Below are 12,049 nucleotides of genomic sequence, written 5' to 3' on the forward strand. Positions count from 1 at the left end.
CCGACGCCGCCCAAGTCTGCAGACGCACCCCGCGCTCCCGGCTCCCCGACGGCGTTCTCGGTTGCGGCCGCACCCGGCCGCCCCGAGGACCACGCGCCTTTCGGCGCCCCAGCATCCCCGTCGCCGCCGGCCTTAGACCCGGTTCGGGAGGTCCCCGACTCTCCGCCCGGGCGCCCCGAAGAGCACGCGCCCCCGCAGTCCGCGCCCCCGTCGCTAAACGCCGCCCTTATGCAGACCCTGGGGCATCTGGGCGACATCGTGGCCATCTTGGGCCCGCTGCGCGATCAGCTGCTGACCCTGAACCAGCACGTGGAGCAGCTGCGCGGTTCCTTCGACCAGACCGTGTCCCTGGCCGTCGGCTTCATCTTAGGCAGTGCCGCCGCCGAGCGAGGCGTCCTGTCCGAACCGCGAGAGTGAGGCCTGGCTGCCCCTATCTTTTCTGTAGGATTATGTTTCCTCCGCCCTGACCCCACCCTGCGGCCCTCCCCTACTCCTAAGTTTAGGTATGTTCAATAAAAAAAAGTTGTGTTTTTCCGATTTAATTCTGTGAACGCGTGCACGTCCGGTGCTAGATAGGAGTGGGCCTTACTAGTACCCGGAGGTCAGGCCGAGGTTAAAATGGTCTCCCATTCGGAACGGGTGGGGGAGCTGGAGGGCCTGGGCTACCCCTGCCCTGGGCCGTGCTGGGATGCTGGCAACCACCTTCCCTAGGAAGCCTGTCTCCAAGGGCACGTGGAATCGGAAGTTGGGGCCCTTGTAACACTGGCTTTCCCGACTTTGTCCGCCAGGACTTTGCACCAGCCCTGACCAGCCTTGGTGGGTGAGCATTTTCTGCCCTCCCTGGGAGCGCAGCTGGACAGGACAGGGAGGAGGCTGGACTCCCAAGAAAACCGGCAGTGACGGGATTCTGCCTGAGCCTGTAGGGATGGGCATTAGAGGGTCTCCGCTGCGGTCCTGCCTCCCTCTTGACCAGGGCTGCAGGTCGGGTGTGCTCAGGCCCCCACCCCAAGCCCAGGCAGGCCTAAACCTCGTGGCTGGCCTCCGTCTGAGAAGCAGGACTTCTTAGAGGCAACTGGGGACAGGACAGCTCAGGCACACCAGGAAAGGGGCTCCTTTCGTCCCCGGGAAGTGACTGCCCTGAATGGCCCCAGCTGGGAGACTTTGGCCGAGGACCACCAGGTCCCTGCAAATTTGAGGATTTTATCAAAACCGCCCTGGGAGCATTTTCCAAATAGTAACTGATGCCCCACCCTCTTTGGGAGTGAGAGCTGGGTGGGGAGGGGCGGTGCTCCTGCCCTGGGGAGATAGGAAGTGGCCAGAAGCACCTGGCCAGCATAACAATAACAGTTTCCCCAGGTAGGGGCTCATTCTGGGACAAGCGATTGCCCCTGGGCCACAAAGCTCAATGAGGCCTGCGTGTTCTTGCTGGCCCTGTGTTCCAAGGTCCCAGCAGTAGCTGGAGCTCTAGGGTGGGTGGTGAGGCCGGGAGTGGGCTAGAAGCCCCTCCCCCAAGCTCTTCAGGAGCGTCGAGAAGGACCTTGGCCTGCAGAGATCCTGGGAACGGGAGTGGCCTCCCAGACCCCTGGAGCTGAGCCCACCCCTCACCTGTGCCTTAAAAAGGCAGGTCCTGGGGGCTCTGTGAGGCCAAAACCGTAGAGGTGCCTCAAGGTATCACCCTCTTAAGATAACACTTGCTTCCCCTTCACGCTGCCGTCCTTGCCGTGGCTCCCGAGAGTGTCCGGCTGCCGAAAACTTGCTATGGGTGATTCTAGCTTGCAGACCTACCTGCCCACCCCATAGGCCCCCTCCTGAGGTCAGCCACAGGCTGGGGCAAACCTGTCAGCCCCCCCAGAGGTGGGGACAATGCCCCAAGGTGGGTGCATCCCTCCGCTCCCCGGGGACCCTCTGCCCTGGAGGAAGACTATTTTGTGACAGAAATCTGTGGAGGTCACTGAGTTTGAGAGACTTGGAAGCACCTAGGAAAACCCATCTGCCTTCCTGCCCGCCTTGCAGATGGGGTGCATCCCCTGGCCTCCTCAGGCCCCTTCTGCTGGAGTGAGGAAACCGCACAGTCCCTTCTCTGCCCATCTTTCGCGTCTTCCGGCCTGGGGAGGGGAGCGGTTTTGTCCGTTCAGGTTTCCTTGGCTCAACCCAGCTGCTCGGCCAGGTCCTCTGCTCCTTCAACCTGCTGCTGGGGGCGCCCTGAAGGTTCCCAAATCCCTTCTCGAGGTCTCTTCCCTTCGTCCGCAGCGCTCTGGTGCGTCAGAGAGGGGACGGTCCTGGTCTCAGTTCTGGGCGTGTGGGAAGAGCACACCATGGCCGTGGTGGGGTCAGCGGCCGTCGGGACGTCTTTCCCTGGGCCTGACCACGAGCGCAGGGCAGTGTCTCAGCGGGGTCCCCCCCCGCCGCTCCTCAGGTTGGCAATCTCTCATCTCACTAGGGGCCCCTAGACAGCAGGTTCATACCTTTTTTTTTTAATTAAAAAGAATTTTTTAATGGCGCATGCATATGCGCATGAGCAGGGGAAGGGCAGAGAGAGAGAGAGGGAGAGAGAACATCTCACACAGGCTTTGCCCCCACTCAGGGCTCGAGCTTACCCCATGCGGGTCTCAAACCCACAAGATCATGACCTGCGCTGAAGTCAGATGCTCAACAGACTGAGCCACCGAGGTGCCCTTCTACGAGTAGTTCTGGGGGGACCTGCACACTGTCGTCCGCACCGCTGCAAGGGCCGCCAACACTGCGCCAGGGTCCCCGTTTCTCCGCAACCTCACCGACACGTGTTCTTTTCCTAGCTCTTTTTTAATGGTAGCCACCAGAGCGGGGCTACACCGTTAATGACCATTCTTACAGCAGGCTCTGGCAGTGCCAGAGTGAGTGTCGCGCCCACTGCCTCGTTGCCTGGGCGACCCACGCACCTAGTGGGGCGCTCCCCTTCGTGCCATTCTGCGCTGTGCTGCATGCGGGCCGGAAGCGTGCGCTCCTGGGCGGAGGGTCCTCCCAGCCCCTTTCCATTCTGGGGCTGGAACCAGAGGGACTGTGTTCTCACATCGTGCTGATCCATCAAGGACCAGTGCTGTTCGAGCCCTTGTGAAGTAACCTTTTTTCTGGTGCTTACAAGAGAACACCTCAATGTTAAATGTATTTTCTCCAAATAGGCAAATAACCCTGTCCGTTTGCGGGCTGCATATTTACTCCCGAATAGGTAGACCCTCCTTATCTGCAATTATCTCTGGTAGCTGCACTCTCTCTGATGTCCAGTGGTACCTAAAAACTTAGCAGGCTGGGGCACGTGGGGGGCTCAGTCAGTTCAGTGTCCTGCTCTTGATTTCAGCTCAGGTCATGATCTCACCGTTGGTGGGACTGAACCCTGCGTGGGGCTCTGAGCTGAGCTTGGAGCTTGCTTGGGATTCTCTGTCTCTGTCTCTCTCTGCCCCTCGCCGACTCTGCTTTCTCTCTGTCAAAGTAAACTTAAAAATAAATAAATAATAAAAATAAAAAACAGATGTAAACATCCTGTGTGACTTAATGTTTGAAAGTGCCATCTTCTCGTCTGTCGGTCGTTGTTTATCTGGCCAGATTCTTGTCTCTTCCACGCTTGTTTCTCTAATTACATTGACCTTTGAAACATTCTCACACCCTGCTGCTTTTGGACTCTGCGGGGGCTCTGAAATCTGCATCTTTTTCCAAGTCAGAGCAAACAGGGCTGAGTGATCTTGACCTATCATTTTTGCAAAGGACATGTCTCTAAGATTTTGGTGAGTTGGTTTATCCTTCATACGATTTATAAGGGGTTAGGATAAACCCCCTCTATTCCTTCAGTTTTAGCAGAGGCCTGACTCCCCCTTTCTTGCCAGTTTCCCATTGTCTGATTTCCTCTGGTTTTGTACCGTGCAGGCGACCACTTTGACTATCTTAATGGTTGGTACTTAACCTCCCACACCAGTTCTGCTGCTGAATTTTTCTGTTAAAAACCATATTGCTCTATATTATGGACTGGGCGTTTGTGTCCCTCAAATGCAGATGTTGAAATCCTAACCCACAATGGGATAATGTCAAGATCCGGGGCCTTTGGGTGGGACGGGCTCGGTCCTGAGAGACAGGACAGCGAGGGAGTGGCCATCGGCTTGCCAGGAGGTGCCCGCACCAGAACCCACCACACCAGCCCCCTGACCTTGGACCTCCGGCCTCCAGAACTGTGAGAAAGAAATGTCCGTCTCAGCCCCCCGTCGTCTGTGGCGGCTGTGGCGTCTGTGGCGGCCACTAAGCTCCCCAGACACTCTTGTCAGATCATACACGTGCATTTGCAGGCCAACAGTGAGTCCACTCCAATGTTCTGGAAGTCTCCCCCTGCCAGCCCCTCACCGTTTCCCATGATGCCCTCCACAGCAGCTCACTGTTCACATCCGCATGCTAGAGCCTCCCAGGATTGTCATTTGCGATCTGAATCTAGAGAAATCCTAACATGTTTTGTTCTTCCTATTTACCAATGGCTCTGCTGGCGTGAGGCTCCTCCCCTCGCATGGCCCAGACCCGAGCCCTGCTGGGTCCCAGGCACTGACCTGAGCTGGACTGTCCTGGTCCTCTGCCCAGGCCTCACAACTTGATGCAGCCCATTTTCTCCATCACAGGAGGGGGGAATCTGCTTGGGGTGCACGCATTGGCCATTTACCCACATGAGGGCCACTATTCCTTCGAGTTGGTTTTTCTACCTGTACGTGAGTCTAACTGCTTTCACCTTCAGGACACCCAGTGGACACTCCACTCCTTCCCTTATTTTCTGAGCCCTTGGTTCTGATATTCCTTAAAGGGTCCTTCTGGCCTCCGAAAAAGGTGTCAGATCCCTAAAGAGATCAACAGTAGGTCTTACTCCCTTTTGGTCCAATGGGACCTGATAAACCCCGCCTGGTTTTCCCGTTCTGTCTTCTACCTGATGGTTACCTGTAGGAATCCTGGGTCTCCCCACTCCCCCACCCCCCACCTGCTTTTGCAAACAAAGCTGTCAGGTCCTGTGTCCTTTGGCCCTGCCGCTGACCTCGCTTCTCCCTGGGGCTGGTCAGGGGAAGGGACGGGGAGGGGGCCTGGGCCTCATCACACCTGCAGCCTGGGAATCCAGCACCCCACCCACTCTCCCTCTTCCCAGACTATTACCCAGCTGAGGGCCCCATGCTCACACACTGGTTCTTTCAACCAGAAGCACAAACAAGGAAATTAGGGGGCTCCCACGGGAAGGGAGGCCGGGAGGGCGTGGAGGGCCCGGAGGGCCTGAAGGAGAGTCTGAAGGGCAGGGGGCCGTCGAAAGAAGTCTGGGGGACAAAAGGAGGCGGAGGAGTGGAGAGGGAAGGGGAGGAGCTGCCCCGTGGGTCATCCAAAGTGGGGGCGTGCCAGGCGGGGAGGGGAGAGGCGGGCAGGGCGCGTTGTGGCTACGGTTTCTCAGAGAGGCTGGGGCGGCCACGCGGCGCTGGAGTGAGTCCGGACCCGAAGGGCAGCCTTGCGGCAGCCCTGGACCAGCCTCCCCTTCATAGTTGGGGTGGGCGTAGGGGAGAGGGTCTCGGCGGGGCCGGCCTCCCTCGGCCGCGCGTCCAGGTTGGCCTTTGCGGCGCGGGGCGAGGCGGAGGCGTCTGAGCGACGGGACACCTCGGACCCGGAGCCCAGGTCGAGGGCTTACGCCGCGGGATGTCGGTCGGGGGGATGGGGTCTTTGGAAGTGAGTTGGGGGCGGAGGCTGCCAGGACTTTGGAGTGATAGACAGGACTCCGCGTGGGGAGCCCTCTCTCCGAGGCGAGCAGGTGCGGGACTCAGTGGGGAGGTCAGTGGTCAGAACCGAGGCCGCTTCCCGTCCGTTCGCGATCCTCGGAGGAAGGCGGTGGAAGACGGCGGAGGGGCGGCAGACCCGGGGGTGCAGGCCCGCGACCCAGCTCAGGGACGGGGCCTGCAGCCCCGGGGTGGGGAGGCTGAGGTTAGGCATGGATGACACAGTCGTCATTGGCTCGAGCCGCCTGGGATAGGGGAGACCCAGACGGCTGCAGGGAGGGGAGGGGAGACCCCAGCAGACACGAGCCGCCTCCGCCTCCGCCTCCTGATGAGAGGAGAGGGGGCTTGAACCCAGGGAGGTGCTGGAGGAAGGGTCACCGCGGTCACAGAATGGCTGGCTGCTGGAGGGTGGAGGCGGTTGAGGTAGGGGAAGGTGTAAGCCGGGAGCTGGGAATGTGTAGGCAGGAGGGTCCCCTTAGGGAGGACTGGCCCAGCGGACGTGGGGAATGGGGCCGTGGAAGATAAGAAATGGAGATGATAAAGCTGGGTTTGCAAAGGTGTGGCGCTCTTTTGGGATGGCGGGCACTAATTCTGGCATTTCATCCATTAATGCTTGTGAGCACACCACACACGAATTCCCAAAAAACATTCCTATTTCTCTAGAGGGTGCTCCTGAGGCCAGTTCCCTGCTGCCTGTGCGGTCTTGCGGGGGAGGGAGGATTTTCTTTTGTCGGGTTTGTGTGCGCTGCCCCCCTCTTCCCCGTGAGGCCTGCAGGGCCTCTGCCCCCAGGTAGCTGGACGGCACTCTGCCGCTGGGATATCTCGGTTCCTCCTCTGACCTCTAACGGGCGGGGGTCAGCGCCTGTGTGTTCCCACTGTGCCTACGGGAGTCACTCCCAGCCGGGTCCCAGAGGCTCGGGAGGCGGGGCTGGGGGTGTTAATCCCGCGAGGCCCCGGGGGCCTTTGATCCCGCAGGGCCGGGTGGGCCTAGAGGCTGGCCGTCTGGCCCAGGCTGGCGCCGGCCTCCCCAGGAGGCCGGCTAGTGGCCTAGGGCCACCACTCTTGTTGCCAGTGCTCCCACAGCGCTTACGCTGGTCTCCCTGGACGCGGGTCGGGCTGGTCCTTGGGGTCACGTCCTGGAGACAGACGTGTTGGTGGTGGGGGGAGGGGAAGGTGGACGGAGTGCATGACCCAGAAGGGTGCTGGCAGGTTGGCTAGAGCACCTGCAGGCGAGGCCTGTGCAACCCAGTCAGAAGTGAGGATACCCCCTTGAACCTGGGGCTCCAGCACCCTCCGGGAGCTCCGTGCCGGCATGGGCCACAGTGGGGCAGCCCTGCGGGGAGGGCAGTGTCTCCCCTGTCCTTCCCCAGGGTCCTCCTGGTAGCAACAAGGAGGAGTCCGTGCTCCCAGCGGGCAGACACCTCCCCTTCCTGTCACTGGAATCCAGGTCTAGGACGCCAGAGTGAAAGCTGTTGAGTGCAGTTTGAGAAGGAAGGACCCACTGGAGCTGCAGGGTTCTCCCTGGGCAGCCCTGCCCTGCCCTGCCCGCCTGGCCCATAGTCATCCGCCCAAAACCTAGGCCGGCCCAGGAGGAGGTAAAAATGTGTGACATGTCCCCAACCTGCACCTCTCCCCGAACCGGTGGACACAACCCCGCCCCTCCCCGACTTCTTGGAGCCAGGGGAGGTGTGAATGGCCTTCTTTGTGCCTCTGAATTGGAGGCAATTAGGTGCTACTTATCTGGGGTGGGGGAGGATTGGAGCCATCTATGCAAACCCGCCGGCCACTCCCTCCTCCTGAGCTCATAAATGCAGCTCAGCCCTGTAAACCTCCTCAGGACCCTACGCCTCGCCCCCACGGCTATGTCTCCCTCCTCTACCCTGCACTGTGGCTTTGCGCCGTCCAGCTTTGGCTCCGTGGACTGGCTTTCCCGGAGCAGCCACGTGGGGCCAGCACACACCGTCAGGCCCGCTGACGTCTCCTGGAGGAGCCTGTCTGCTCCAGCCAAGGTGTCCAGCAGCGGGGACCTCCCTCAGCCTGTGGGCCTGGAGGAAATGAAGCCCTCGGAAGTGTCTGCAGCTGGTAGGTTTGGGGACGGGTGGGGAGGGTGCTCCCTTCCATCCCAGACTGGGACCGGAGCCCCCCCTCCCCCCGCCGAGGGTTCAGCAGGAGGGAGGCCCTACTGCACCCGCCACATTTCTGTGTACGGCGGCTGGAGGTGGGGGCTGGGGGCTGAGGTTCCACCTGAACCCCCTGTTGAGTAAGCATTTCTCGAAGAGGCGAAAGTCGCAATGGGGGTTTTCCCCCCTCCAGCCACGTGGTGCCCCTCCTCCCCACCCACTTCCTAGAGAGGCTGCCCCTGCTGGCCTCCTCCTTGGCCTGACTGCCTGTGGACTGTGCCCCACCCCTGCTGCGGCTCCTGTCCTGTAAGTCCTGACTTCGACATTAGTACCTTTGTGCAACTGGCTTTCTAGTTGTGCAGCGAGTCCCGGGGGCCGCTCCTGCCGGGGTCGCAGGGCTCCGGATGTGCACGTCGTGAAGCAGATGAAACCTGCCAGGTTCAGAGCGGTCATTGTGGTTCTCCCCTCGAAGCTGGGCGACTCGGCTTGGCGTGTAGACTTGAACCTGTTCATGGGTTTGGGTCGGGGGCTCCTGTACACGGGATTCCAGCGCCTCTGCCCTGGCTCCAGGAGGTCTTGGTGGCTTCCTAAACCTGGTCTGACCCTTTGTTATTTGCAGATGAGACCTCGTTTTGTCCTTTGTCTTTGACTTTATCATTGTTTTTTAATTTTTAAAGTCCTACATAGTCAAAGTGGGGTTGATATTATCTGTAAGTTTCCATTTTTGAAAAAGTTAAGATTTTTTAAGGTTTTTATTTATTGTTGAGAGAGAGAGAGAGAGAGAGCACAATCAGGGGAGGGGCAGAGAGGGAGGGAGACACAGAATCCAAAGCAGGCTGCAGGCTGCTGTCCGCACAGAGCCTGATGCAGGGCTGGCACTCGTGAACCATGAGATCAGGACCTGAGCTGAAGTCGGATGCTTAACTGACTGAGCCCCCCAGGCGACCCTTATTTTTGAGAAAGTTTAAATAATCTTATGGAAAACTTTTATACTTCAATGAAGTGAAATTTTAAATTTATTTTCTGCAACCAGATTCCCCACCTCAAAAAAGCCAACGAATCAACCCTGCATCCAAATCCTTCACTCCCACCCCCGCCTCCAAAACAAAGCTCTCTTGTCCTACTGCATGCTCCCAGGTACATGTTCAAAGCGATTTCGTAAAGTCTGACTTTCTGCCCAGGCGCGTGTGGAGAGGACAGGCAGCCCTCACCGTGCGCGGGGTGCTCCGTGCCGTCTGCCGCCTGCTGATTTAGAAATTAGAGCCAGACGAACCACAGACTCATGGTTGGTGGCAGGGGCGACTGGGGTCCTTGTGAGCAGCCAGAGGAACTGATGTGTGGGGTCCCTTTCTGGAAGTGACCGCATCCACCGGTGGAAGGGGAAGGGCTGCATCAGAACCGATGGTCCAGCTCTTTCTCCACTCTTCAGGTCCCGGCCCCCGGCCCGCACTGGGTTGGGAGGGGAGGGGGGCTGCCCCCTCCATCCACCTTTGTGGGTGTGTGAAGACTGATGGGACAGCAGAGCAGTGAAAGGGAGGGAGGAGGGCCCAGCCGCCCTCTCACCCCTTTGGCCACGGAGCTTGGGAACCTCCTGAGCAAAGCGGGCAGGTCCCACGTGGGTGGCACTGTTCCCTCAAAGGATTCAGTGCTGTCTGTCCTTTCTCAGGGCTGAGCAAGGAGGCCGACAGCACGCGGACGCCCCGGGTCCGCACGGCCTTCACGGCCCAGCAGGTCAGCACCCTGGAGAGCGCCTTCCAACAGCACCGCTACCTGGGCCCCCTGGAGCGCCGGAGGCTGGCCCAGGAGATGCGGCTCTCCGAAGTGCAGGTGAGGGGGGCCCCCCCAGGGACCGGATGGGCCTGGGTGGTGGCTGTTCTCCCCCCTGCTCTGATCTAGTTTCTCCCACAGATAAAAACCTGGTTTCAGAACCGCCGGATGAAACACAAACGCCAACTGCAGGACTCACAGCTGAGCAGCCCCTTCTCTGGAGCACTCCATACGCCAGTGGCTTTCCGCCCACCACCTTCTGCCCTGGCCAGTAGCTTGCAGCTGCTGTACCCTTGGGCATCCCTGCTTGGGCCTCCAGCTCTGGGACAGCCCCCTGGCTCCTTTTGGGATCTCTGCCAAGTGGAACAAGCCTCCCTGGCCTTGACGTGGGCCTCATGCAGTAGACAGCCTCCAGTGTGCTGCCTCCCAGACCCGGGGGTCCAGGTGCCCACCCTGGGCCCAGCTTTGCCCAGGAGTCCCTGGGGCCTGTGTGCCTTGCCCCAAACTGGGGACGCCTTTTGAGGAAGCATGGTGGCCCCAAAGCCTGCAGCTGGAGCGTGTCGGATGCTGTCACCCCCACACAGAGTCGGTGTGTGTAGGGCTGTGCCCGGCATCTTCCTGGAGAGACACTCACCAGTTATTGATGTCACCGTGGCATCTGGTGTGAGCCTTGTGTCTCCCACAGGTGGGACCTGGAACCCTGACCCTCCTTAAAACCTGTTAACAGCTGTTACCTCGTTGAAAACTACTGCCGGCTCAGTTTAGGAACTGATGAGTGAGCCAACAGAATCCGATGCCAAAAGTGGACTCGCTAAGTGTTGGGCTTGTGGCATATGACAAAGTGGTAATTTATTCAACATAAAGTGTGGAAGAATTAAGATGGGCACCTGGCTGCCTCAGTCGGCGGAGCCTACGACTCTTGATCTCGTGATTGTGAGTTCGAGCCCCATGCTGGGTGAGAAAGTACTTAAAAATAAAATCTTTAAAAAAAAAAAAAAAAGGTAAGGTGGATACTTCTTATGCTGTGAGTTCATGAGCTTTGGGCGTAACCATAGAAACGATGAAGGGATTCGGACGAGGTGAAGGTGTTTGTGTCACCTTGGGGTTTGGGTTCCATGTTAACAGTGACCCCGAAGTGGGAAGCCAGAAAGGAACAGGGATGATGGCTTGGCCCACAGCCACTTGAAAGGCCCCTCCGCGGCCATGCCCTGCAGAGTACCAGCAAGCTGGACGCGGGCACCATGTAGTGCTCCGCTCTTCATGCCCATGTCCAGACCTGCGTCTGATCTGGCTTGGGGCTCAGCCTTGTGCGGTCCCTGTGACTGGGCCAGGCCGCGGTCTAGGCTCCTGGGCATCTGCAAGGAAGGAGCCCACAGCTTGACAGAGCGCGCGGGTGCCCTTGCTGTCAAGGCGGCTTCTCGGCCCAGAGCGGCTCCAACTGATCTCTGCAGTGGAAGCCTGGCCACCAGAACTGGTGCAGGCAGGGGCACCAAAGCCACAGGCCAGTTAGAGGCACCTGTGGACTCAAACAGCCTGTAGGGACTCTGCGTCCCGCCTAGGGGCTGCTCTGCAGCAGTGGGACGTCTGCCATCCTGTCGTGCCGTCCCCTCAGGATTTCTTGTGGCCAGGACGTGTGAGACACACTGTTCAGGCTCGTGTTTTCATTTGTCTTAGCCTCAAAACCACCTGCTGCTTTCTTCACCCTTGAAACTTGAGCTTCTTGTTACCCTGTTATTCCAAGTTGCCCGGCTGTTCCAGGAGAAGCCGAATCACAGTGTTCAGTGGTGTGTGACCTGTGCGTCTGTGTCCTCTGTCCTGTGTCGGTGTTGTGTGTCCTGTGTGACCAGGTGGGTCAGTGCTGTCTCCTCTGCGCCCAGGATCTACTTGCCCAGAAGCTTGGGGCATCACATGTCTGAAACGTCAGCTCACTTCTGGGCAGTAGACGCCCCTTTGCCTAGTTTTCTGTGTAATCCAAGGGGCCTTCGTGACCAGCAGACCCCCTGGGTCTCGAGGGTGTATAGACTGAAGGGTGGGCGTGTGCTTCCTAAGCCTCTCACACAGACAGAGGCTCCACCCCCTGCGTCTCAGATAGCTCAGACACACGACCACCTAGGAAATAGTCTTGTCAAAAACCAAAATTCCTGGGGCACCCGGCTGGTTCAGTCCGTTGAGCGACCGGCTTCGGCTAGGGTCATGATCTCACGGTTCATGGGTTTGAGCCCACTATCGGACTCTGTGCTGAAAGCTCAGAGCCTGGAGCCTGTCTTCAGATTCCGTATCTCCCTCTCTCTGACCCTCCTCTGCTCATGCTGTCTCTCAAAAGTAAATAAAACAGGGGCGCCTGGGTGGCTCAGTCGGTTAAGCCTCCGACCTCGGCTCAGGTCAGATCTCACGTTCGGGGGTTCGAGC

At 59.1% G+C, this 12,049-nt stretch overlaps 1 protein-coding gene across 1 annotated transcript in view; it reads left to right on the forward strand.

The window, feature by feature from the left end:
* The window catches only part of LOC115276661 (homeobox protein VENTX-like), a 15,419-nt gene extending 4,860 nt beyond the window's left edge, over positions 1-10,559 (forward strand). Inside the window, exons 2-5 of the mRNA XM_029920722.1 lie at positions 16-413; positions 7,591-7,839; positions 9,520-9,700; positions 9,782-10,559. Coding sequence (XP_029776582.1) covers positions 16-413; positions 7,591-7,839; positions 9,520-9,700; positions 9,782-10,162 — 1,209 coding nt within the window. The 3' untranslated portion in view covers positions 10,163-10,559. The remainder of the gene's footprint in view (positions 1-15; positions 414-7,590; positions 7,840-9,519; positions 9,701-9,781) is intronic.
* The last annotated feature ends 1,490 nt before the right edge of the window (positions 10,560-12,049 follow it).

Source organism: Suricata suricatta, chromosome 2 (genome assembly GCF_006229205.1).
Source record: "Suricata suricatta isolate VVHF042 chromosome 2, meerkat_22Aug2017_6uvM2_HiC, whole genome shotgun sequence".
Classification (NCBI taxonomy): domain Eukaryota; kingdom Metazoa; phylum Chordata; class Mammalia; order Carnivora; family Herpestidae; genus Suricata; species Suricata suricatta.